This window comes from Erythrolamprus reginae, chromosome 2 (assembly GCF_031021105.1).
Source record: "Erythrolamprus reginae isolate rEryReg1 chromosome 2, rEryReg1.hap1, whole genome shotgun sequence".
In the NCBI taxonomy this organism is placed as follows: Eukaryota; Metazoa; Chordata; class Lepidosauria; order Squamata; family Dipsadidae; genus Erythrolamprus; species Erythrolamprus reginae.
The window spans coordinates 21,797,259-21,824,990 of record NC_091951.1 but is presented as its reverse complement, the minus strand read 5'-3'; the positions used below and the strand labels follow the sequence as shown (position 1 = coordinate 21,824,990).

General features: G+C 44.0%; 2 protein-coding genes across 3 annotated transcripts in view; both read right to left on the bottom strand.

Moving 5' to 3' along the window:
* The window catches only part of LOC139159879 (zinc finger protein 84-like), a 39,049-nt gene extending 25,267 nt beyond the window's left edge, over positions 1-13,782 (bottom strand). Inside the window, exon 1 of one of the 2 annotated variants that reach the window (XM_070737317.1) lies at positions 13,727-13,782. The gene's annotated coding sequence lies outside the window, so the exon portion shown is untranslated. Of the gene's footprint in view, positions 1-10,533; positions 10,585-13,726 lie in introns of those variants that run through there. The other variant, XM_070737315.1, reaches the window with a different exon arrangement.
* Positions 1-27,732, bottom strand: part of LOC139159241 (uncharacterized) — an 89,251-nt gene that overhangs the window by 5,499 nt on the left and 56,020 nt on the right. The window contains exons 10-15 of the mRNA XM_070736588.1: positions 23,689-23,799; positions 22,674-22,953; positions 18,979-20,793; positions 17,884-18,072; positions 17,680-17,774; positions 10,534-10,722 (exon numbers count right to left, since the gene is read on the bottom strand). Coding sequence (XP_070592689.1) covers positions 10,534-10,722; positions 17,680-17,774; positions 17,884-18,072; positions 18,979-20,793; positions 22,674-22,953; positions 23,689-23,799 — 2,679 coding nt within the window. The remainder of the gene's footprint in view (positions 1-10,533; positions 10,723-17,679; positions 17,775-17,883; positions 18,073-18,978; positions 20,794-22,673; positions 22,954-23,688; positions 23,800-27,732) is intronic.

Genomic DNA, 27,732 nt, shown 5'->3' with positions numbered 1-27,732 from the left:
CTTGGAAATAACTTCAAGCAGACATGGTTGGTAAATCCACAGTAACTGAATTTATTTTTTTTTTAAAAAAAATATTTTTATTGGTTATTTTTTAAAAAAAAGTATGACAAACAAAACAAACAACATTCAACGTATAAAGGAACTACAATTGCTCCGCTAAGATAAGAAGTCTTCCTAATACAGAAAAAAAGCCTAATTCTAAGTTAGATCTATACAGAAAGGTACATTTATCAATATATTATCTCCAAATAATAAATAACTGCATTGAGATCTTAAACTTGGAATAAAGTTACATCTATATGGTTATAATTGACAATTAAAACCAATTAATAAGAATAAATTTATCCAACATATATCTCTATGTAATATTCAATCTAATAACATATCATAATATATTATGCTAGTTGATATTTTGTTTCCATATTTTCATAATCCTTAAAATTCTTTTTTTGCATTCCACCAATTATAAACTTCCTGCCAAATTTTGTAAAATTCTGTTTCCGCTTGGTTATTTAACCGTGGCACGGCTAGTTTGAGGAATAAAGAAGCCGGAGGGGGGGGGGGCTGCAATAAGGCAGCTGCTGATTGCACAGAGAGAACACACACAGAGACATACTTTCACACACATATTTACACAACATTCTCTCATGCACAAACCCTCTCTCTCTCACACACACAAACACCTCTTTGAAAGTCACCAGCTGTAAACACCCCCCCCCCCCGTCTGTGGGAAATCCATGCCTCCCCTCCCTCTTTCTGCTGCAATGGTATGTATTTCCTCCGCCCTTTTAAAGCCCTCCTCCTCCTCCTCCTGTCTCCCGCCTCCATCCCATCCTCCCAACTGGCCGACAGCTCACCGGCGTTCACCTTCCTCCGCCACCACCAGCGCCTGGCTCCTCCTCCTTTTCTCAGAATATGACAGCCGGGCAGTGGCGCAGAGGCTGGGAGAGTGGGGGGGGGGTTTCCCCTGTGCTTGCTGCCGCCCCGCTCCCCTTTCCAAAGAGTGCCAGGGTGGACTTCAACCCCCAGAGTTCCTCAGTCAGCCAACCTCACTTTAAGACTTTGTGGACTTCAACCCCCAGAGTTCCTCAGCCAGCCAACCTCACTTTAAGACTTTGTGGACTTCAACCCCCAGAGTTCCTCAGCCAGCCAACCTCACTTTAAGACTTTGTGGACTTCAACTCCCAGAGTTCCTCAGCCAGCCAACCTCACTTTAAGACTTTGTGGACTTCAACCCCCAGAGTTCCCCAGCCAGCCAACCTCACTTTAAGACTTTGTGGACTTCAACTCCCAGAGTTCCTCAGCCAGCCAACCTCACTTTAAGACTTTGTGGACTTCAACTCCCAGAGTTCCTCAGCCAGCCAACCTCACTTTAAGACTTTGTGGACTTCAACTCCCAGAGTTCCTCAGCCAGCCCAACCTCACTTTAAGACTTTGTGGACTTCAACCCCCAGAGTTCCTCAGCCAGCCCAACCTCACTTTAAGACTTTGTGGACTTCAACTCCCAGAGTTCCTCAGCCAGCCCAACCTCACTTTAAGACTTTGTGGACTTCAACCCCCAGAGTTCCTCAGCCAGCCCAACCTCACTTTAAGACTTTGTGGACTTCAACTCCCAGAGTTCCTCAGCCAGCCCAACCTCACTTTAAGACTTTGTGAACTTCAACTCCCAGAGTTCCTCAGCCAGCCCAACCTCACTTTAAGACTTTGTGGACTTCAACTCCCAGAGTTCCTCAGCCAGCCCAACCTCACTTTAAGACTTTGTGGACTTCAACCCCCAGAGTTCCTCAGCCAGCCCAACCTCACTTTAAGACTTTGTGGACTTCAACCCCCAGAGTTCCCCAGCCAGCCCAACCTCACTTTAAGACTTTGTGGACTTCAACCCCCAGAGTTCCTCAGCCAGCCAACCTCACTTTAAGACTTTGTGGACTTCAACTCCCAGAGTTCCTCAGCCAGCCCAACCTCACTTTAAGACTTTGTGGACTTCAACCCCCAGAGTTCCTCAGCCAGCCAACCTCACTTTAAGACTTTGTGGACTTCAACCCCCAGAGTTCCTCAGCCAGCCCAACCTCACTTTAAGACTTTGTGGACTTCAACTCCCAGAGTTCCTCAGCCAGCACAACCTCACTTTAAGACTTTGTGGACTTCAACCCCCAGAGTTCCTCAGCCAGCCCAACCTCACTTTAAGACTTTGTGGACTTCAACTCCCAGAGTTCCTCAGCCAGCCAACCTCACTTTAAGACTTTGTGGACTTCAACTCCCAGAGTTCCTCAGCCAGCCAACCTCACTTTAAGACTTTGTGGACTTCAACTCCCAGAGTTCCTCAGCCAGCCAACCTCACTTTAAGACTTTGCGGACTTCAACTCCCAGAGTTCCTCAGCCAGCCAACCTCACTTTAAGACTTTGCGGACTTCAACTCCCAGAGTTCCTCAGCCAGCCAACCTCACTTTAAGACTTTGGGAACTTCAACTCCCAGAGTTCCTCAGCCAGCCAACCTCACTTTAAGACTTTGTGGACTTCAACCCCCAGGGTTCCTCAGCCAGCCAACCTCACTTTAAGACTTTGTGGACTTCAACCCCCAGGGTTCCTCAGCCAGCCAACCTCACTTTAAGACTTTGCGGACTTCAACTCCCAGAGTTCCTCAGCCAGCTTCGCTGTATCAGAACCCTCACCATCTCCACCTTCTGCCCACCGAGTGAACGCCAAACTTGAACACGGACTTTTTAAAAAGTCCAGGTTCGGGTTCGGTATGCCGAACACCGCAAAGTTCTGCACGGACCCGAACTATGCAAGTTCGGTTCGCCCATTTAAATTCCCCATAACAAAAAATCCAACATATACATTATATAAACTTATATAAACACCTTTAAGAGTATTGATTATACAGATCTTATATCATATCAAAAATATCAATAATTGTCTGAATCCTTTCAATATTAAATCAGGTTCATAGGTTATACAAGTCTTATATAAAATGAATCGTATAAAAAAGAATAGTAATTGTCCCAATTATATATCCTTCCAACAATTGACCTTCTTCAGCAGACCTGGGCAAGGGGCGGCCAGCGAGCCGCATCCGACCCACCCGCTGTTTATGACTGGCCCGCCTGGAACCTCCCGCGCAGTCTTTTCCAAGGCAGAAAAAGACCTCATGGTCCATCTAGTCTGCCCTTATACTATTTCCTGTATTTTGTCTTACAATGGATATATGTTTATCCCAGGCATGTTTAAATTCAGTTACTGTGGATTTACCAACCACGTCTGCTGGAAGTTTGTTCCAAGGATCTACTACTCTTTCAGTGAAATAATATTTCTTTCCCCCAACTAACTTCAGATTGTGTCCCCTTGTTTTTGTGTTCACTTTCCTATTAAAAACACTTCCCTCCTGAACCTTATTTAACCCTTTAACATATTTAAAGGTTTTGATCATGTCTTCCCCTTCTCTTCAGTCCCCGAGACTATACAGATTAAGTTCATTAAGTCTTTCCTTATAGGTTTTATGCTTAACACCTTCCACCATTTTTATAGCCCATTGATGGACCTGTTCAATTTTATCAATATCTTTTTGTAGGTGAGGTCTCCAGAACTGAACACAGTATTCCAAATGTGATCTGATCAGAGCTCTATAAAGCGAGATCAAAATCTCCCTTTTCCTGCTTCTTATACCTCTAGTTAGGCAGCCAAGCATCCTACTTGCTTTTCCTACTGCCCGACCACACTGCTCACCCATTTTGAGGCTGTCAGAAATCACTACCCCTAAATCCTTCTCTTCTGAAGTTTTTGCTAACACAGAACTGCCAATGCCATACTCAGATTGAGGATTCCTTTTCCCCAAGTGCATTATTTTACATTTGGAAACATTAAACTGCAGTTTCCATTGCTTTGACCATTTATCTAGTAAAGCTAAATCATTTACCATATTACAGACCCCTCCAGGAATATCAACCCTATTGCACACTTTAGAGTCATCGGCAAATAGGCAAACCTTCCCTACCAAACCTTCCCCTATGTCACTCACAAACATATTAAAAAGAATAGGACCCAGAACAGACCCTTGTGGCACACCGCTTGTAACCTAGTGAAAGGAAACATGACTAGCTGGGCAACAAATATAGGGTATAACATTCACATAGATCGATGAGAAATTATATGGAATAGAAACTACAAAAATGACAAAATCAGAAGCATATTAAAAAAAATATCAATAAAATGTTCCATAGATGGGATTTAGCACCAGGTAGATTAGTGAAAGTATATCCTAACCTTAAACCTAACTGTGGAAACAGAGATGGAACTTTCTTCCATATGTGGGACATGTCCCAATAAAAAAAAAAAATTGGAATAAAATCAAGATATGGATCTTTGAAATCACTGAACAAAATCTTAAATTAAAACCTGAGATCTTCCTGGTAGGCATAATAAATCCAAAAATGAAAAAGGAATATTATTATCTTATCCAGCATATCATCACAGCAATTAGGATCTGCATAGCCTAAAACTGGAAAAAAGAAGAAATGCCAACAGAAAGAATCATGATTTTAAAAATACAGTAGTTCCCCTAGATACGAGCATAATTCGTTCCAGAAGGGAGCTTGTATCTCGAGCAAACTCGTATCTGGAACAAATTGCTTTAGACTTGGTTTTTCCCCTCCGAGATAACCAAAAGCAAGGATTCTTGCACCACCTAGTGGACGCTCGGCTCGTATCCCGAATTTGAGCTTGGAACTTGAACAGAAATGTCTCTCCCCTCCTGGCTCATATCTTGAAATACTCGCATGTGGAGCAGCTCGTATCTAGAGGTACTACTGTATAAGATTGTACAGAAATAGACAAATTAACACAAGAATTGAAAAACAAATAATTTAATAATAATAATAATTTATTAGACTTGTTTGCCGCCCCTCTCCGAAGACTCGGGATGGGTCGCAACAGCAATAAACAATACAATACAAATCTGATGGTTAAAACTTTAACTAAAAACCCGCTATAATAAAAAAAAATTAATACTATACAATCATAACCACACATAACTCTTAACGGTCAGAAAAGGGGATACATTAGTTGCTCCATGCCTGGCGACATAGATAGGTCTTCAGGGTCTTGTGGAAGGCAAGGAGGGTGGGGGCAGTTTGAATCTCCGGGGGAGTTGATTCCAAAGGCCCGGACCACCACAAAGAAGGCCCTTCCCCTGGGCCCCACCAGACGACATTGTTTAGTCGACGGAACCCAGACAAGGCCAACTCTGTGGGACCTAATTGGTCGCTGGGATTCACGCGGCGGAAGGCGGTCCCATAAGGTATTCTGCTCCGATGCCATGTAGGGCTTTATAGGTCATCACCAACACTTTGAATTGTGTCCTGAAACTAATCGGCAACCGGTGCAGGATGCGGAGTGTTGACGAAAGATGGGCATATCTGGGAAGAGCCATGACTGCTGGTGCGGCTGCATTTTGCACGATCTGAAGTTTCCGAACACTCTTCAGAGGTAGCCCCATGTAGAGAGCATTGCAGTAGTCGAACCTCGAGGTGATAAGGGTGTGAGTGACTGTGAGCAGGGACTCCCTGTCCAAATAGGGCCGCAACTGGTGCACCAGGTGAACCTGGGCGAACGCCCTCCTCGCCACAGCCAAGGATCGAATAGGACGCCCAAGTTGCGGACCCTCTCCAAGGGGGTCATTAATTGCTACAGAGCACTGCATACCGAGACAACTTGACAGAAGAAGAATTTTTTTCCCGAACGCCATCACTCTGCTAAACAAATAATTCCCTCAACACTGTCAGACTTTTTACTAACTCTACACTTCTATTTCTAGTAGTTTTTCTTATCATTCCTAGCATCCTTTTCCTCCCACTTAGGACTGTATGACTGTAACCTGTTGCTTGTATCCTAAGATTTGTATTAATATTGATTGTTTCTTCATTGCTTATTTGACCCCTATGACAATCATTAAGTGTTGTACCACATGATTCTTGACAAATGTATATTTTACTTTTATGTACATTGAGAGCATATGCACCAAGACAAATTCCTTATGTGTCCAATCACACTTGGCCAATAAAAATTATATTCTATTCTATTCTATTCTAATCCCCCCGGAGGGTAATGGACGATCAGATGGGATTCTCCTTGGGAGGCAAAACCCACAGCCACCCGGTCTTTTCAGGTATGAAAGACGAAACAAAATACTATAAGATTTGGGAATTTTTTTTATAAATGGGTGGAAAAGAGGAAATGGTAAGAAAGCTGTAAATAAAAGATTTATGTTTAATAAATACAAAAATGTAACGTAAATCTTAATTGAAATTGGACATAAGGAAAACATATTACAATTGAAATGGTTATACAGTGATCCCTCGAGTTTCGCGATCTTGATCTTCGCGAAACGCTATATCGCGATTTTTCCACCGATGACGTCACTCTCTTCCTTCCTTTCTCATCTTTCTTTCTCTCTCTCTTTCTCTATCTTGCTTCTTCCTCTCTCACACTCTCTTCCTCCCTCTCTCATCTCTTTCTTTCCTTCTCTCTCTTTCTCTATCTCTTCCCCCTCTTGCTGGCGGGCGGTGGGCGGCGGGCGGGCGAGCGGGGGCATCAGCGAGGAGCCGGGGTTTCCCCTTTGCGTGGGCGGCTGGGAAACCCCGATCTTCGTCTGCTTGCTGCTGCTGCGCCGAGCAGATCAGCTGCTAGGCGGCCGAAGGAACCTTCCCTGGGTCTTCCCCCTCTTGCTGGCGGGCGGGGCGAGCGGTGGGCATCAGCGAGGAGCCAGGGTTTCCCCTTTGCGTGGGTGGCCGGGAAGACCCAGGGAAGGTTCCTTCGGCTGCCCAGCAGCTGATCTGCTCGGTAGCGCAGCAGCAGCGAGGAGCCGAATCGGGTTTCTCCTTTGCGTGGGCGGCGGGGAACGCAAACTCCACCATCTACGCATGCGCGGCCATAGGAAAAAAGGGCGCGCATGCGCAGATGGTGTTTTTACTTCCACAACCCTACATCACGAAAAATCGATTATCGCGAGGGGTCTTGGAACGGAACCCTCGCGATAATAGAGATATCACTGTACATAAAACCGAGACTCAACCGTTGGTACTAACTGCCATAAAATGTTACAAGAGAAAAAGCTGTCTATACAGACAGCTGGGGGTGGGGGTGGGGGTGTTGCTATATGTGTATATGTTTCTGTTTCTTCTTCCTTTCTACTGTACAGTGGTGTGTCTACTTAAGAACGCCTCTATTTAAGAACTTTTCTAGATAAGAACCGGAATTTTTTTTGCCTCTTTTTAAGAACCATTTTCTACTTAAGAACCCGAACCCGGAAAAATTTCCCAAGAAATTTGAGAGCGGCACAAAGGCCCGGCCAGTTTCTTGCCATTCCTCATTTAATTGCAGCCATCTCGGGCTTTTCTGGGCTGCCATAGGTGCCTTTCTGTGGTGCTTGGGGAGGCTTTGGCAGTCCAGAGCGAACAAAGCATTTTCCTTTCCCTGGGCGCTTGGAGAGGGAATAAACCTCTGCCAGCACCCAGGGAAAAGAAATACAGCGATCCCTCGTTTTTCGCTGGGGATGCGTTCCAAGACCACCAGTGAAAAACGAATTTCCATGATGTAGAGGATAGATATTTTTTTATGTATTTAACAAGTATTTGGACTTTTAAAACCCACCCTTTGCATTAAACAGTCATTCTATAATGTTTCTCAGCTGGAACTAGATGTGATATCCTACCAGTTTCTTTAATAAAGTAGTACTGTAGAAGAATTTTATGAATTTTTAATGGATTTAAAAATTCTAATGTATTCTAATGTAAATTTTAATGTACTCAAAAACAGGATAAATCAGCATCTAAAAAACAATAACTTATTGGACCCAAATCAGCATGGCTTTACTGAAGGCAAATCTCATTGAGTTCTTTGACTATGTCACAAAGGTGTTGGATCAAGGTGGTGCCGTGGATATTGCCTATCTGGACTTCAGCAAAGCCTTTGATACGGTTCCACATAAAGAGCTGATAGATAAATTAGTGAAGATTGGACTTAATCCCTGGATAGTTCAGTGGATTTCAAGCTGGCTGAAGCATAGACATCAGGGAGTTATTGTTAATGGCGAGTATTCTGAGCAGAGACAGGTTACAAGCGGTGTGCCACAAGGGTCTGTTCTGGGTCCTATTCTTTTTAATATGTTTGTGAGTGACATAGGGGAAGGTTTGGTAGGGAAGGTTTGCCTATTTGCCGATGACTCTAAAGTGTGCAATAGGGTTGATATTCCTGGAGGGGTCTGTAATATGGTAAATGATTTAGCGTTACTAGATAAATGGTCAAAGCAATGGAAACTGCAGTTTAATGTTTCCAAATGTAAAATAATGCACTTGGGGAAAAGGAATCCTCAATCTGAGTATTGCATTGGCAGTTCTGTGTTAGCAAAAACTTCAGAAGAGAAGGATTTAGGGGTAGTGATTTCTGACAGTCTCAAAATGGGTGAGCAGTGTGGTCGGGCGGTAGGAAAGGCAAGTAGGATGCTTGGCTGCATAGCTAGAGGTATAACAAGCAGGAAGAGGGAGATTATGATCCCACTATATAGAATGCTGGTGAGACCCCATTTGGAATACTGTGTTCAGTTCTGGAGACCTCACCTACAGAAAGATATTGACAAAATTGAACGGGTCCAAAGACGGGCTACAAGAATGGTGGAAGGTCTTAAGTATAAAACGTATCAGGAAAGACTTAATGAACTCAATCTGTATAGTCTGGAAGACAGAAGGAAAAGGGGGGACATGATCGAAACATTTAAATATGTTAAAGGGTTAAATAGGGTTCAGGAGGGAAGTGTTTTTAACAGGAAAGTGAACACAAGAACAAGGGGACACAATCTGAAGTTAGTTGGGGGAAAGATCAAAGGCAACATGAGAAAATATTATTTTACTGAAAGAGTAGTAGATCCTTGGAACAAACTTCCAGCAGACGTGGTTGGTAAATCCACAGTAACCGAATTTAAACATGCCTGGGATAAATATATATCCATTGTAAGATAAAATACAGGAAATAGTATAAGAGCAGACTGGATGGACCATGAGGTCTTTTTCTGCCGTCAGTCTTCTATGTTTCTATGTTTCTATTTAATCCCCCCCTTGAAAACCCGTGAAATAGCAAATCCGCGAAAGATGAACCGTGAAGTAGCGAGGGATTACTGTATTCCCTTCGCTCTCGGCAGCCCAGAACCAACAAAGCATCTTCCTTTCTCTGGGCGCTTGGAGAGGGAATAAACCACTTCGCTGTGGTGACTCGTGCTGCCTCCCACACACCCAACGCGAGGTTGCCTCCCAGAGCATCTGGGCGCAGAAAGGCAAAAGGGGGCGCTTCACCCTTCAGCCAAACCAAGGAGTCACCACAGTGAAGGAAAGGCGCCGGCTACAAAGCGATCGAGCGAGAGGAGGGGGAGCCCTTCAGCATGGAAAGGAAGAGGAAGCAGGTAACAGCAGCAGCAGCAGCCATTCGGTCAAAGGAGCGGAAGGTTCCCCCCTCTCGCCTGCCTGGGTTTCTCTTCCTGGCACAGTGTACGGGAGGCAGCCTTGCGCTGGGTGTATGGGAGGTGCGTGCTCCTCCTCGCCACCTCGGAGTCCCTTTTTTTTAAAGCCTTAAAGTTTTGGGGGTTTTTTATTCCCCTCACCTCACCTTCTTCCTTCAGCAGTGACTGTATCCCTCCTCTTCTTCATCCGCCTCCTCCCACCCAAATTCTAAGCTTTTATTTATTTCCTAATGGGTTTGCACACATTATTTTCTTTTACATTGATTCCTATGGGAAAAATTGCTTCTACTTACAAAGTTTTCTATTTAAGAACCTGGTCACGGAACAAATTAAGTTCTTAAGTAGAGGTACCACTGTATTTACCTGTTTTTCTTCTGTTTCTCTTTTTCTTCTCTCTCTATTCTGCTTTTGTTGTTTCCTTTTTATAATTATTTTGTTTAATGTCACACATTGTGCAATATAATATTAATGCATAAGAAATGTAATGGAAGTTAAAAGATCTTGTACTGTCTTTTTTAATGTTTATCATATTTAATAAACTTTAAAAAATAGAAAGAAGTCAATATTAAAATAAAACATTCTAAAATTATAAACCATAACATCCCATAATACAAATGTACGCTCAATCCAATCATATAACAAACTAAGGGTTGCAGGAATTGGGTATGTTTATTCCAGTGAAAGGAAGGGCTAGGTATGACATGAGAGCCATCTTCCAACACTTGAGGGGTCAAGAAGGAGGTCAACTTATTTTGCAATGCACCAGAAGGCAAGACAAGAAGCAATGGATGGAAACTAACCCAGGAGAGAACCAGCCTACAACTAAGGAGAATTTTCCTGACACTGAGAACAATTAATCAATTGCCTGAAATGGCATTGAGTCTCCTGATTGTGCAGGGCGTCGGAATAGAAGACCCCCAAGGTCCCTCCCAACTCTCTCACAACCCCCAGTGATGGAGCACCCACAACCTCTGGAGGGAAGCCATTCCCAGAGAATCAGCCTTAACTTGAGACTTTTTTAATCTTCCCACCAGCAGAAAATTGCAGCCACCAGTTTCACAGCGTGCAGCACCAGTGGGATTAAATTTGGGCAGAGGAGGAACCTGCAGCACCAGCAACTGACGCGCTTCAGCCCGGTTGCTTCTCTGCTTCCAGGCCGTGGAGGGCAGGGCCGCCGATAGGCCAGTACTACTGGGACTGGCGTCAGGGGCCCGGCCAAACTGAAAAATTGGGGGGGGGGGGGAGCGCCCGCCAAAAACTCTCCAACCCCGATTGCGATGGGGAAAAACGCGCCAAGGCGAGTGAAAGGACCAGACACCTCGCTGAACTCCGCCGCTGCGGAGCTTCTCCAACCGCGGCCCGCACCTTCATCCCACCCCCGCCGTGAGGAAAGAAGGCAGGGAGGCCGGCAGACAGGCAGGGAGCCCCGACAGCAGCCGCGGAAGGAGGATTCACCGTGGGGGTGGCTCGTCCCACTGGAAGCCGGCAGAGGGCTGAGCCCGGCCAGCTTCTCCGCCGGCCTTGTGTTCCCCCGAGGTTTGCGAGGGCAAGAAAGCCGCGCCTTTCGGCTTCCAGAGGTGCTGGGCCGGGGGTTCGGGGGGGCCGTAAACACCATCCGCCGCCCAGAGCCAATGGCTTCTTTTTGGCGTGTGCCGGCTTACTTGCTCGCCTTCCTGCTGCTGGCGCTGGGAGCAGGTAAGCGCGCGCAGGCGGCCGGGTGGGAAAGGCGAAACGCGAGGGGGAGGCAAGTGGAGATCCCGGTTCCTCTTTTCATGCATCCACTCAGTGAGCCTTTCTTTGGATTTGCCTTTCTTTCTTTCGTTTCTTTCTTTCCTTCTTTCTTTCCTTCTCTCCTTCCTTCTTTCTTTTTTTCCTTTCTCTTTCCTTCTTTCTTTCACTCTTGCTCTTTCATTCTTTTTTCTTTCTCTTTCTTTCTTTTTCTTTCTCTCCTTCCTTCCCTCCTTCCATTTCTTTCATTCCCCCTTTTTATTTCTCTTTCATTCTTTCTTTCTCTTTCTTGCTTTCTTTCTTGCTCTTTTTTCTTTCTCTCTTTTACCTTCCCTTCCTCTATTTCTTCTTTTCTTTCTCCTTCCTACCTTCTTCCCTCCCTCCCTTCCTTCAGTCCTTCCTCTCTTACTCTCCCCTTTCATAAGTTTCCTTGCTTCCTTCCTCTGTTCCTGTCCCTTCCCCCTTTCTTTCTTTCTTTCTTTCCTTCCATTTCTTGCTTTCCTTCTCCTTCCTCCCTTCTTTCCTCCCTCAATCTCTTCTTTCACTCCTTCCTCTCTTACTCTCCCCTTTCACACCCTTCCTTGCTTCCTTTGCACCCTTCCTCCGTTCCTGTCCCTTCCCTCTTTCCTTCCTTCCTTCCCACCCTCCGTCCATTCATTCACCCATTCCTCTCTTGATTGCCCCTTTTACAATTCCTTCCTTCCTTCCTTCCGATCTGGGCCCGGGCCGGCAGAGTAGTTTGCTTTTGCACCCGTCTCGAGCTCCGTTGATGCCAACCCGGCCCTCCACACTTCAGAGAGAGGGGGGGAGAAAGAGAGAGAAAGGGATAGAAAGAAAGGGAGAGGGAGGGGAGAGAAAGAGAGAGAAAAAAAGAGAAAGAGAGAGGGAGGGAGAGAAAGAGATAGAAAGAGAGAGAAAGGGCGAGAAAAAGAGAAAAAAAGAAAGAGAGATAAAAAGAGGAAGAGAAAGAGAGAGGGGAGGGAGAAAAAGAGATGGAAAGAGAGAGAAAGGGAGAGAAAAAGAGAAAAAAGAATGAGATAAAAAGAGGAAGAGAAAGAGAGGGGGAGGAAGAGAAAGAGAGAGAAAGAGAAAGAAAGAGAGAAAGAGAGTTTGGGAGAGAGAAAAAAGAGAGAAAGAGATATAAAGAGAAAGAGAGAGAGAAAGGGAGACAAAAAGAGAAAGAGGGCGAGAAAGAGAGAAAAAGAGAAAGGGAGACAAAAAGAGAAAAAGAAAGAGAAAAGGAAAGAGAGAAAGAGAGAGAGAAAGAGAGAGAGATAGAAAAGCAGGTGGGGGGCACACCTATTTTGCCAGCCCTCGGATGGGCCATAGGGATCCAGTGTATGTGGAGGGAGAGGTCCCCAGCTTCTGTTCTGCAGAGGGGAAGCCAAAGCCCCCGCATGGGTTATGCAGAGTGCCAGTGTTTGGGGCATTTCTTGGGCGGGACTAAGAGGCCTGTCCAGCAGGGCTGATGTGTTGCTGAAGGTCTTGTCGAGGGAGACCAGCCCCCCCCCTCCCATCCCCAGGGAAGGGGGTTCTGGCATCACTGCCACTAGATTTGGAAAGAAGCCCCCGGCCTCTTCAGGGGGTGGAGGGAGGGGTCCGTAGAGCAGAGCTGGACAATGGCTGAAGACAGTTGACTGCAGCTTTCAGAATTCCTCAGCCACGAATATGGAGAAGACAGTCTGAAAATTTAAAAGGGAGGGAAGGAAGGAAGGAAGGAAGGAGGGAGGAAAAGAAAAAGAGAAAAAAGGAAAAAAAGGAGAAAGAGAAAGAAAGAAAGAAAGAAAAAGAAAGCGGAAGGAAGGGGATGGGGGGAGGGAGGAAGGAAAGAAGGAAGGAAAAGAAAAACAAAAAGAGAAAAAAGAAAAAGGGAAGGAAGAAGGGAGGGCCCCCCCAGACACTTAGGCTGTATGGGGCCCCAAAATTCCTGATGGCGGCCCTGGTGGAGGGAACCAAAGAGCCCGACTTGCTCCCGGACTCTCCCCAAAGCTGCCCTCAACTCACCTTCCAACTGCTGCTTCGGTCCTCGGAAGAGCACAAAAGTCGCTCTGCACCCCACCTCCCTCCCATGAGTCTTCCGGAAGAGAAAGTCCTGTTTCTCTCTCATCTTGTCTAGCAATTCTGTAATCGATGGTTTTAACTCCTCTATCAGGCATGTTTCAGGCACATACGTTGCCTATCTGACTGCCATCTCCTGGTAGCGGCAGAAAAACACTCTTGTCCCGTCTCTAAGGCGTTTGCAAGATGTTTTCACTGTATAAATGATGTCAAATCTTTTTCACTTTGCAAATGAGCCTAGTGAAATAGTCAAATGTGTTGCTTTTGGAGCCATTTACATTGAGTTTCAATCTATTGTGTGCTTGTGTGTTGTTGCGTTTAAAGCTGATGTATTAACTGACACGCTTCAGTCCGGTTGCTTCTCTGCTTCCAGGCCGTGGAGGGAACCAAAGAGCCCGACTTACTCCCTGACTCTCCCCAAAGCTGCCCTCAACTCACCTTCCAACTGCTGCTTCGGTCCTCGGAAGAGCACAAAAGCTCTTCTGCACCCCACCTCCCTCCCCTGAGTCTTCCGGAAGAGGAAGTTTTGTGTCTCTCCTCTGATCGTTTCTAGCAATTTGATACTCGATGGTTTTAACTCCTCTATTATGCACGCTCCAGGCACAGATGTTGTCTATCTGACTGCCATCTCTCGATAGCGGAAGAAAAATACTCTTGTCCCGTCTCTACCTAAAGCGTTTGCAAAATGTTTTCGCTGTATATATGCTGTCAAATCGTTTTTCACTTCTAGCAACCTACCTTTCCAAGTGAGCCTAGTGAAATTGTGAAATGTGATGCTACTTGACTTACCAAGATTAGATATGCGCTGAGCCCTAAATTTATTTATTTTTAAAAATATATTTTTATTGAATTTAAAACAAACCAACGCGCAAAATACAAAACATACCTATCTACAAGACCAACATACAAAAAAAGGGAGGTGGGATATTTCCCCCTAAATTTATTTTTTAAATGACATTTTATTTATTTGTCACAACCTGTACATGATAACAGGTATAAATTATAAACATCAGCAAAATAGGTATAGGTAAATTTGGACAATGCTATAGTAGGACAGGGATGGTTGGCACAGTGGTGCACTTATGGGCACCTCTTACAGATCTCTTAGGAAAGGGGTGAGGTCGACTAATATTAAAATTGTTGTGGTTTGGCGAAGAAACCACAGAGTCAGGTAGTGCATTCTAGGCATTGATCACTCTGTTGCTGGTCCTATTTTCTGAAGTGGAGTTTCAAGATTTTATTGAGTTTCAATCTATTGTGTGCTTGTGTGTTGTTGCGCTTGAAGCTGAGATATTCACTGACAGGTAAAAGCCGACGTAGCTCTAAATTTTCTAAGCGCAAAATTTCAAGTTTGGTTTAAAAAATGACACAATCATCTTTATTAAGGGTGACTCTCAGTGGAAGTCAAAACCTCTCTACATCCCAAGACCGGTTTCCCATGGCTCCTAAGGATTTATTACATGGTAGCACCATTAGGCCAGACACTGTAAGGGAGCCAACTTCACTCCTGTGGTCTGCATCCAAGAGCAACCAGTATACCTCAGGGAGGAAGTTTTATATCCGCTAAATGCCATGTTCCTCTGTATATTGACCTGCAAGGAAGTCTCCAGAGAGAGGAACAGTATGCAGCAGAAAATGGGGTCTAGGAAAGAAGGAGTGATAGCCTATATACGGTAGAAGAAATGTTTCCAAAACGATTTGTAAAAAACAAAAGCAAAAGGGAATATCCATTAATAATAATAATAATAATAATAACAACAACAACAACAATAATAATAATAAATATTTTATTAGATTTGTATGCCGCCCCTCACCGAAGACTCGGGGCAGCTCACAACATAACAGCAATACAATATAAATACAAATCTAATGTTAAAACCTTTAATGGTTAACTGACAACCAGGCTAAATAACAACAACAATAACAACAATAAACAAAAAAAAAGAGTTGAAAGGGACCTTGGAGGTCTTTTAGAGTTAGACCAACCTAAGCAGGTTAGGCAGGAAACCCTACACTACTTCAGACAAATGATTATCCAACATCTGCTTAAAAACTTCCAGTGTTGGAACATTTACAACTTCTGGAAGCAATCTGTTCCACTGATTAATTGTTCTGTCAGGAAATTTCTTAGTTCTAAGTTACTTCTATTTATTTATTTATTTATTCGATTTTTATGCTGCCCTTCTCCTTAGACTCAGGGCAGCTTACAACATGTTAGCAATAGCACTTTTTAACAGAGCTAGGCTATTGCCCCCACAATCTGGGTCCTCATTTTACCCACCTCGGAAGGATGGAAGGCTGAGTCAACCTTGAGCCAGTGATGAGATTTGAACCGCTGACCTTCAGATCTATAGTCAGCTTCAGTGGCCTGCAGTACAGCACTCTACCTGCTGCGCCACCCCGGCTCATCCTTGTTTAGTTTCCACCCATTGCTTCCTGTTCTACCCTCAGGTGCTTTGAAGAATAGATTGACTCCCTCTTCTTTGTGGCAACTCCTGAGATATTGGAACACTGCTATCATGTCACCCCTGTTCCTTCTTTTCATTAAACTAGACATACCCAGTTCCTGCAATCGTTCTTCATATGTTTTAGCTTCCAGTCCCAATCATTTTTGTTGTTCTTCTCTGCACTTTTTCTAGAGTCTCAATCAACGCACAAAGGACAAAACATACATATCTACAAGACCAACATAGAAAAAAAAGGGGGGGGATATTTTCTCCTAAATTTATTTTTAAAAGGACATACAGTATTTTCATTTTATTTATTTGTCAAAACGTGTACATGATAACAGGTATAAATATCGACAAAAGCAAAATAGGTATAGGTAAATGTGGACAATAGCAATGTTCCCTCTAATTTTTTTTCAGTGTGGGCGGAAAAGTATAGTGTCTGAGCGGCAGTCCCTTCAGAACTGGGCGGCATACAAGTGTGTATGTATGTATGTATGTATGTATGTATGTATGAATAAATAAATAAATGAGAAAAAATTCCCTTCTTTTTATTAAAAGAAATTAATAAAAAAACAAAACCAAAATCTATTACTATTAAAACTAAAACAACCAGGAAAACCAAAAACACAACTATTAATAAATCCATGCTTTAAAATCTTCATTTCTTAAATATTTATCATAGTGTTATAGTAATCTAGTAATACTATGAAAATATACCTGAACACCAATGCATCAATTAATATATTTCCATAAATTATACTTTTCTATAATTTCATTCAATATTTCCAAGCTCAATTAATTTTCAGGCAATTGGCATTTACTATTATTAACTTACATCAATCCTCTACATTTCCAAGTATATTTAAAATGCATAATGCAAACTCATAAAATCATACAGTACATATCATAAACCCCTTATTTTTCCTATGTATCTTCCATTAATTTTACCTATGTAATTCTATATAGTTCTAAAATTCTAATCCAATTTTGTAAATTAATACATCCTAATATTAAACAACAGCTAAATATATCCTTTACCAATATTCTAAAATCAATCCATATTTAATCCATCATCCCTCCTCAAATTTCTACCACTGTTCTCATTTCTGGGTACCTCTCCTGTCTCTCCCCTTTTTCTGTCTCATTTGTTTCTCATTTCTCCCTTTTCCTCCCTTTTCCTCTCATTCCTTCCCTCTCTCACTTCTCTTTTTCCATCCCTGCCTTCTCTCTCCCCTGTGTGTGTGTGTTTGTGTGTAAACTATTTCCAAAAACAGGTGAGGGCTGGGTTTTTTTCTCTGTTATTATTTAAGTGCTTTTTACCATATGCTTTAAATCAAGAGTCACTTCTCTCTCTGTTTCTCTCTCTTTCCTGTCATTCTCTGCCTCAATCATTTTCTCATTTCTTTTTTTCTCCCTTTTTCTATCATTTCTCTCTCTCCCTTCCTTCCACTCTTCTCTCTTGCTTTCTCTCTCTCTTGCTTTCTCCCTCTCCCTCTCTTCTTTCCTCTCTCCTCTCTTTCTTGCTCTCACTCTCTTTCTTGCTCTTTTCTTGCTTGCTCTCTCTCTTCCTTCCTCTCTTCTTTCTTGCTCTCTCTCTCAATCACTTGCTTTCTTCTTTCTCTCTCCCCCTCTTGCTTTTTCTTTCTCCCTCTCTCCTTTCTATCTCACTCTGTCTGTTACTCTCATTTTTTTTCTCTTTTGCTTTCTCTCTTTCTCTTGTTTTCTTTCTCTCTCACGCTTTCTCTCGTTCTATCTCTCTTGCTATCTCTCTCCTTCCTTTCTCTCTCTCTCTCTATCTCACTCTGTCTGTTGCTTTCTCTCTTTGTCTCTCTGCCTTTCTTCTTTGCAGAGGCTGGCGAAGGTTTTTATTTTGAATGTTCTGGGTGGGCTGGCAGGGGGATGGGAAGCGCGCGCGCAAGCGCACCCGACATTTAAACTAACCTTTGTTGGCCTCCGCTGTGAGAAGAACGCCTGCCCCGCCTCTCCTGCAGCCCCTTCGCTGACAGCCCGGGACGAAAGCGTTCTCAGCGAAGGGACTGTGAGAGGGGCAGGGCGGACGTTCCCAAAGCGCTTGGAGCGGCTAGTGGCCGGATGAGAAGGACGAGAAGCCACAACCACCACTGCAGCCACTGCTGCGGGAGTCACGTCCCAAGGTGGAAGGTGGAGAAAGCCGTAAAGAGGCGTGGATCAGGCAGGGGGGCAGCGAGAGGCTAGGGGCGCGAGGGGGCCAGAGGCGCTGGGGCAGGGGCAGCCAACATTCAAAATAACCTTTGCTGGCCTCCGCACTTTCGTCACTCCCCGCCCCAAGTTCCAACACCCAGCTCCTTGCATGGCCTTGGAAAAGGGTGCACGGGAGGGTCATTTTTGGGAGCACAGCTGCGCGGCCATGCACCTTAGAGTGAACATTAACTCCAAGATCCCTCACAGTTACTACTGTTGAGCAATATACCACATATACTGTAAATTTTGTTTTTCTTGCCTAAATATACAACCATAGTTTTTTCACCATTGTATTTCATTTTATTTGATAGCACCCAATGTTCAAATCTGTCAAGATCCTTCTGTACTTGAACCTATCTTCTGGAGATTAGGCTATTCCTGTCAGTTTGGTGTCATCTGCAAATTTGTCCCCTCGTCCAAGTCATTGATGAAGATGTTGAAGAATACTGGGCCTAAAACAGAACCTTGGGTTATTCCAGTGCATACATCCCTCCATGTAGATGCAGGTAAAAGTTTAACTTTTTTTAAAATGCCAGAAAAACAGGAAGATGGTTAGCCTATAAATTGAAAAAGAAGAAACTGATAAATAAATTAGAAGATGAGAAAGGATGTATACATTTTCAATATGAGATTAAAACATAATAATTGAAGAATTTTAGGAAAAATTATATTATAAAGAAAAAAATTCAGAGTAAAAGATAATTTGGGAAGAGCTGAATTACCAAAAGTGTCTGAGAATATCAAAAATGAAAAAAAAATAACTGATGGAGGTGGTAAAAACACAGAAAAATAACAAGACCCCTGAACCAGATAGATTACCAGCAGAGATTTAAAAACTCTTACAAGACATATTATACCTGTCAATGTTATGCAAGTGATGCCATTTTCCACTTTCCTTTTCTCTCCACCTATAAATTTAATCCTGAGAAATATGAGATGTCAGGCCAAAATTCCAACAATCAATTTCTCACCTACATTTTCAATGGGGGTTCATCAATGAAATTCAAGACTTCTCTAAACTCTTGAAATGTTGCCTCATGTGAATTTCCTTGTGTGCAATAAGGGATGATTTATGCTTGAAGTAATGTCCTCGGATTGGACATTTCAAGGATTTCTCAATGGTGTGAGTCTGCTGGTGTCTCACCAGGCTGGAATTATAACTAAAACCTTTCCCACAAAAAGGACATTGAAATGGTTTCTCTCTTGTGTGAATCCTCTGGTGTTCCACCAAGCTCCAACTCTGACTAAAACTTTTCCCACACTCAGGACATTCAAACGGTTTCTCTCCTGTGTGAGTCCTGTGGTGTCTCAACAGACTGGAATTATCACTAAAACCTTTCCCACATTCAGGACATTCAAAAGGTTTCTCTCCTGTGTGAGTCCTCTGGTGTTTCACCAGACCGGAATTATCACTAAAAGTTTTCCCACAGTCGGGACATTCAAAAGGTTTCTCTCCTGTGTGAGTCCTCTGGTGTCGCACCAGCTTGGAATTCTCACTAAAACCTTTTCCACAGTCAGGACATTCAAAGGGTTTCTCTCCTGTCTGCATCCTCTGGTGTTGCACCACTTGGGAATTCTCACTAAAACATTTGCCACAGTCAGAACATTCAAAGGGTTTTACTCCTGAGTGAGCCCTCTGGTGTGCCACCAGGTGGGAACTCTGACTAAAACGTTTCCCACACTCAGGACATTCAAATGGTTTCTCTCCTGTGTGAGTCCTCTGGTGTTTCACCAGACTGGAATTATCACTAAAACTTTTCCCACACTCAGGACATTCATATGGTTTCTCTCCTGTGTGAGTCCTCTGGTGTTTCACCAGACTGGAATTATCACTGAAACCTTTCCCACAGTCAGGACATTCAAAGGGTTTCTCTCCTGTATGAGTCCTCTGATGTCGCACCAGGCTGGAATTATAACTAAAACCTTTCCCACAAAAAGGACATTCAAAGGGTTTCTCTCCTGAGTGAGTACTCTGGTGTTGCAGCTGGTTGGAATTCTTATTAAAACCTTTTTCACTGTCAGGACATTCAAAGGGTTTCTCTCCTGAGTGAGTCCTCTGGTGTGTCACCAGGTTGGAACTCTGACTAAAACCTTTCCCACAATCAGGGCAATCAAAGGGTTTCTCTCCTGTATGAGTCCTCTGGTGTGTCACCAGGTGGGAACTCCGACTAAAACTTTTCCCACAAAAAGGACATTGATATAGTTTCTCTCCTGTGTGAGTCCTCTGGTGTTCCACCAAGCTGGAACTCTGACTAAAACTTTTCCCACACTCAGGGCATTCAAACGGTTTCTCTCCTGTGTGAGTCCTCTGGTGTCTCACCAGAGTGGAATTATCAGTAAAACTTTTCCCACAGTCAAGACATTCAAAGGGTTTCTCTCCTGTGTGAGTCCTCTGGTGTCTCATCAGGTTGGAACTCTGACTAAAACGTTTCCCACAGTCAAGACATTCAAAGGGTTTCTCTCCTGTGTGAGTCCTCTGGTGTTGCATCAGTTTGGAATTCTCACTAAAACTTTTCCCACAGTCAGGACATTCAAAGGGTTTCTCTCCTGAGTGAGTCCTCTGGTGTGTCACCAGGTGGGAACTCTGACTAAAACCTTTCCCACAGTCAGGACATTCAAAGGGTTTCTCTCCTGTATGAGTCCTCTGGTGTTGCACCAGGTTGGAATTATTACTAAAACCTTTCCCACAGTCAGGGCATTCAAAGGGTTTCTCTCCTGTGTAAGTCTTCTGGTGTTTCATGACTGAATTTTTTTTACACAGTTGGGTGCTTAACCAGACTGGAATTCTCTCTTTGAAACTTTCCTCACAGAAAGGATATTCAAATAGTGTTTTTCCTGTGTATGTTTAGTGTCTCATGACCTGAGAATTTTTAATGAAATGTTCACGCAATCTGCTCAGTCATATGTTTCCTTACTCATGTGTGTCTTCTGGTGTACCACCATGTTGCCATGCTCACTAAAGACTTAACACATTGGGGTTCTTTTGTGGCTTCCCTCTTGTGTGGTTGCTTCCATGAATAACAAGGGAGTTGTTCTGACCAGTTTTTGCTACATTGAGATAGTGTGCATGGATTTTCTCCTGTATAGCTCCTCATTGAATAAACAACTGTGATTTGCAATCTATTCTTTTTCCACAACAGGAAAACCTATGTTGCTTTTCAACAGCTGAGTTCATCAAAAATATGGACAATGCCTTGTTTAGTGGTGCTTTCATTCAAGCCATTTTCTTCCTCACAGGGAGAGGCCTGCATTACTGTCTGCTCTATGTGGCTTTACTGTTGACCTTTTCCTCTCAACTAACTTCCAGATATCTCCCTTTTTTGCTGATGGAGGAAAAACCATGTAACGTATCCTTGAGTTCTGCATAATCTGCTTATTTGAGCTTGAAATGTTTCTTGATTTTCTCTCTCTTGTCTAACAGCTGCTGGAAGAGGAAGAGAATTGTATGGTTTTCCAAAAGAAATGGAAAATATTTTGATTTTTCGCTTGATTTTCTTCCGTTTTCAATGTTGCTTGTTATTTACAATTGTCCCGAGTGCTCTTATTGCCATCCCCTTTCTCTGTAAGAATCAAAGAAAAGTAGAACTTTGTTCATAAAATAATTAGAAATCCTTTGAAAAAGTATATATTACAATCAAAAAATAAAAAATGCCCCCCATACTAATCACTTACGTTATTTATCATTCATAGAAGACTACCGAGATCCATGTAAAAATATCCATTCAAATTCAGTTGTTTAATCGGGTCAATCAAGCATTCTTAGCAATGCAAAGGACTGTCATCAAATATATCTTGAACTGCTGGGGATATATAATTGTAGATAGGCTCCTTCCCTGAAGATAAGACAGGGGCCCGTCTTGTGGTGGGTCGCAATTTAGGGGTGGCATGGCGAATGGGGTGGAGCAGAGGGTGCAAGGGGGGGGGGTGTTTGGTGTGAGACCTGTTCGATGCCTTAGATGTACTGGGGTTTAGCAGCTCTGTGTGTCTCTCGGCTGGTCCCTTTAGAGAAAAAAAACCTTGTATGGTAGAGAATAATAATAATAATTTATTAGATTTGTATGCCGCCCCTCTCCGTGGACTAGATTAGATAACAAATCTAATATTAAAAAATATTTAAAACCCCAACATTAAAACCATGAAACACAATCATTACATGCATAAACTATATATGCCTGGGGTATCTTAATTCCCCCATGCCTGGCGACATACCTGGGACTTTAGCAATTGACAAAAGGCAAGGAGGGTGTGGGTGGTTCTAAACTCTGGGGGGAGTTGATTCCAAAGGGTCGGGGCCGCCACAAAGAAGGCTCTCCCACTCGGGCTCGCAAAACCCACAACCACTCTGTCTTGTCACGGTTGAGTTTGAGCCTGTTGACACCCATCCAGACCCTAACAGCCTCCAGGCACCAGCACATCACTTCCACTGCTTCGCCAACTGGACATGGGGTGGAGAGGTACAGCTGGGTATCATCAGCGTACTGATGATACCTCACCCCATGCTCTTGGATGATCTCACCCAGCGGTTTCATGTAGATATTAAATAGCAGGGGGAGAGGACCGACCCCTGAGGCACCCCACAAGGGAGAGACCTAGAGGTCGAGCTCTGACCCCCCCGCCCAGTAACACCGACTGCAACTGACCAGAAAGGTAGGAGGAGAACCACTGCAGAACAGTGCCTCCCACTCCCAACCCCTCCAGCCAGCGCAGAAGGATACCATGGTCAATGGTATCAAAAGCCGCTGAAAGGTCCAGAAGCACCAGGGCAGAGGACAATCCCCTGCCTCGGGCCCGCCAGAGATCATCCATCAGCACAACCAAAGCAGTTTCCGTGCTGTAGCTGGGCCTGAATCCTGATTGTTGAGGGCCTAGATAATCGACTTCTTCCAAGGACTGCTGGAGCTGGAGTGCCACCACCTTCTCAAGAACTTTCCCCATGATGGGAGGGTTGGAGACTAGATGATAGTTATTAAGTAGGGCTGGGTCCAGGGACGGCTTCTTGTGGAGGGGGTGCACAAGTGCCTCCTTGTAGGGAGCCGGGAAGGTCCCCCTCCCCAAAGAAGTGTTGACAATCTCCTGGACTCAGCTCCATGTCACCTCTCTGCTGGCCGAAACCAGCCAAGAGGGACACAGATCCAGTAAACAGGTGGAGGAACTCACAGCTCCAATGACCTTGTCGTTAATGGTTTCCCCTCACGGCCAGAGTTTCTGTATTTTCAAGTTTTTTTCCTCTAAAGAGAGCAGCTGACAGACACACAGAGCTGCCAAACTCCAGTACCTGTAAGATGCCCATCTTGTGGTGGGACACAATTTAGGGGTGGCACGTTCGGCAGGGCAGAGCAGAGGAGGGTAGAGGCAGGCCAGGCATCCTACATCTACTGACCCCCCTCCGGCGGTAGGGGAAAGAAACTCTTGAGCGCTGCCTGAGGAAGAGCTGACAGCCAAAACTCTAGCAGAGCTCAGTGGCAGAAGCAGCCGGCTATGCACTTCCATGTCCCTCTCTCTGGCGCGTGTCCCCCTCTCTCTCTGTAGTGTGGAGGGGGGAAGAGTGCACGAGAAAAAAGGAACCAGAAGGGACTGAATGCAATAAATCTTTCTCCTTTCGCTCCTGGACACTCATTTATGGCCGAGTTTTGAAGAGAGAAAGATTTCCTGTATTCAGCATGTTTGGAAAAGAGGAGAAAGCGCAGCTCAGCCCAGCTAGAAATTTGGCTGTCAGCTTGGCTTTCTTACACAGCCCACGAGAGTGTATTTCCCTTCCCACTTTGTTCCAGAGCTGGAGGCGGAGGAGGATCCATGTCCTTCAGGGCATTCAAATACACCAACCTCGCCTGCGTCCCCCGTCTGAAGGAAGGGAGGTGGAGGATGAAGAGTCCCAAGCCGATGAGAGAGCAGGAGGCATTTCAAATTGACATAGTCAAAGCCTGGATGAGCGCAGGGCTTGAGAAGCAGACGTCGCTATTGTCCTCCCTTTTGCTCTATTTATTTATTTTATTTTATTTATATATTTATTTATTTTGTCCAATACACAATGAGGGTTTTAGTGGGTATATATCAATATACACATAGTAAAATACATGATGAAGGTTATAGAGGAGATACTCATAGTAAAATATATCTAAGAAATTATAGAAAAGAAGATATAGTAATAGAACATATCAGTGAAAGAATAGAAGAAGAGATATAGGAGTAGAAGAAAGGTATAGGAGATATAGGAGAGCAATAGGACAGGGGACGGAAGACACTCTAGTGCACTTGTACTCGCCCCTTACTGACCTCTTAGGAATCTGGATAGGTCAACCGTAGATAATCTAAGGGTAAAGTGTTGGGGGTTTGGGGATGACACTATGGAATCCGGTAATGAGTTCCACGCTTCGACAACTCGGTTACTGAAGTCATATTTTTTACAGTCAAGTTTAGAACGGTTAATATTAAGTTTAAATCTGTTGTGTGCTCTTGTGTTGTTGTGGTTGAAGCTGAAGTAGTCGCCGACAGGCAGGACGTTGCAGCATATGATCTTGTGGGCAATACTTAGGTCTTGTTTAAGGCATCTTAGTTCTAAACTTTCTAGGCCCAGGGTTGAAAATCTAGCCTCGTAGGGTATTCTATTTCGAGTGGAGGAGTGAAGGGCTCTTCTGGTGAAGTATCTTTGGCTCTGCCTCTTGCCACCACCTCCCTCACTTGCTGGATTGACTCGGCTGCCCTGGGCTGCCTTCAGCAGTGTTTTGAAACATGCTACCATCTGCGACGAAGGAATCAATGCTTGCCTCCTCTTCTTCACAGGCAGGGGCGTGTTTCAAACAGATGTAGTCAGAGTCCAGATGAGTTTAACTAGTCCCGCGGGGGGGGTGTGCAGCTGCCTCTCACTTGCTCTTGCTCTCAGTCCCCTGGCCAAGAGAGTGCCCGCTGGAGAAAGAGTGCCTCCAGGCATGTTGCCTGAAGAGTCCAGAGACAAGAGGTTTAAACAAGACGGTTCCTTTATTTCAGCTCTTTAGAACAAGTGACATTCAGCGGGAACACGTCTGGATTTAACAGAGAGTAGCCGCTCTTTTATACTTTTGTGGCTCCCGCCAAAAGGGAACTGTCAGCGTCTGAGCCAATCAGGCGCGACTTCTATTTTTTACACATTTTGCCTAGAGATAGCAGTTTACATAGGAACCAACTATTTACATAGGATTTAACATTGCCCACTTTCCTCAGAAAGTATTGGTGGGGGGGGTATTTTTTGGGGGGGGGGCTTATTTCAATGCATGTCCTGAAAAGCCCTATTTGGGCTTATATTCAGGAAATGTCTTATTTTGGGGGAAACATGGTAGAAACATAGAAACATAGAAGACTGACGGCAGAAAAAGACCTCATGGTCCATCTAGTCTGCCCTTATACTATTTTCTGTATTTTATCTTAGGATGGATATATGTTTATCCCAGGCAAGTCTAAATTCAGTTACTGTGGATTTACCAACCACATCTGCTGGAAGTTTGTTCCAAGGATCTACTACTCTTTCAGTAAAATAATATTTTCTCATGTTGCTTTTGATCTTTCCCCCAACTAACTTCAGATTGTGTCTCCTTGTTCTTGTGTTCACTTTCCTATTAAAAACAATTCCCTCCTGGACCTTATTTAACCCTTTAATATATTTAAATGTTTCGATCATGTCCCCCCTTTTCCTTCTGTCCTCCAGACTATACAGATTGAATTCATTAAGTCTTTCCTGATACGTTTTATGCTTAAGACCTTCCACCATTTTTGTAGCCCGTCTTTGGACCTGTTCAATTTTGTCAATATCTTTTTGTAGGTGAGGTCTCCAGAACGGAACACAGTATTCCAAATGTGGTCTCACCAGCATTCTATATAGCGGGATCATAATCTCCCTCTTCCTGCTTGTTATACCTCTAGCTATGCAGCCAAGTATATGCATTGAGAGAAAAACAAGCACCCACCTAGGCACAAACACACACAATATATATGAATGAAAAATATCTCTTCCAAGCCTGACAAAATGTCAGAAAATGGTTAATATTAAACCTTCTGAGCTAAATTTAGAGATGTGGGGGTTTTAACCAGTGAAATGATGCACAAAGCCTTTGCAAGCTTTGAAGGACCACTTTTCTTCATCATAAATGTGCAACTATTCCTAAATGGTCACTGTTGAAGTGTGGTCACAGAACAACTACTAGGATTACCACAAATTTTGTGGATCAGGTGCCCATCTGCTTCTACTCTGCCATAGTAACTTTGAAGGCTCAAGGAAGGAGTACTAAATACATGGAATGAATAAATAAAATAAAAAATAAAAATAAATAATAAAGACTATCTGTACAACCAAAGATGCCAAAAGCTCCTCAACAGCTATTTCTTAGAAAGTGCTGGATGAAACACAATTGAACTTTTTAAATACAATGGTGCCTCTACTTGAGAATTTAATTTGTTCCGTGACCAGGTTCTTTGTAAGTAGAAGCAATTTTTCCCATAGGAATCCATGTAAAAGCAAATAATGCGTGCAAACTCATTAGGAAAGAAATAAAAGCTCGGAATTTAGGTGGAAGGAGGAGGAGGAGGAAGAAGAGGAGGAGGACAGTCGCTGCCCAGAGCGAAGGGAGCGTTTCTTTTCTCTGGGCGCTGGCAGAGGTTTATTCCCTCTCCAAGCGCCCAGAGAAAGAAAAATGCTTTCTCCACTCTGGACTGCCAAAGCCTCCTTATGTGCCACCGAAAGGCTCCTCGGGGAGCCCCCTTTAATCCCGGCCCAGATGGCTGGAATTAAAGGGGGAATGGCAGGAGACTGGCTGGGCTTTTCGTGCCGCTTTCAAATTTACTGGGAAATTTTTCCGGGCTCGGGTTGTTAAGTAGAAAATGGTTCTTAAGAAGAGGCAAAAAATTCTTGAGCACCTGGTTCTTATCTAGAAAAGTTATTCAGTAAAGGTGTTCTTAAGTAGAGATACAGTGATACCTCATCTTACAAACGCCTCGTCATACAAACTTTTCGAGATACAAACCTGGGGTTTAAGATTTTTTTTGCCTCTTCTTACAAACTATTTTCACCTTACAAACCCACCGCTGCCGCTGGGATGCCCCACCTCCGGACTTCCGTTGCCAGCGAAGCACCCATGTTTGTGCTGCTGGGATTCCCCTGAGGCTCCCCTCCATGGGAAACCCCACGTCCGGACTTCCGTGTTTTTGCGATGCTGCAAGGGAATCCCAGTAGGGGAATCCCAGCAGGGCAAAAACGGGCACTTCGCTGGCAATGGAAGTCCAGAGGTGGGGTTTCCCAGCGAGGGGAGCCTCAGTGAAATCGCAGCATTGCAAAAACACAGAGTCCAGAGGTGGGGTTTGCCATGGAGGGGAGCCTCAGGGGAATCCCAGCAGTGCAAAAACGGGCGCTTCGGCTGGCAAAAGGGGTGAGTTTTGGGCTTGCACGCATTAATCGCTTTTCCATTGATTCCTATGGGAAACATTGTTTCGTCTTACAAACTTTTCACCTTAAGAACCTCGTCCCGGAACCAATTAAGTTTGTAAGACAAGGTATCACTGTACCACTGTACATGGCTAGGTTGAGAAATACTATACTTATTGGCTGATGTACCACCCATGTTGCCAAGCTCACTAAAGGATTTACCACATTGGGAGCATTTTTAAGGGTTTTATCCTGTGTGGATCCACTGGTGTGTAATCAGCTGTGCTTTGCAATTTCTGCATTTCCCCTCAAAGGGGCATCCATGGAGCTTATTTATTTATTTTTTATTTATTATTTAGATTTGTATGCCGCCCCTCTCCGCAGAC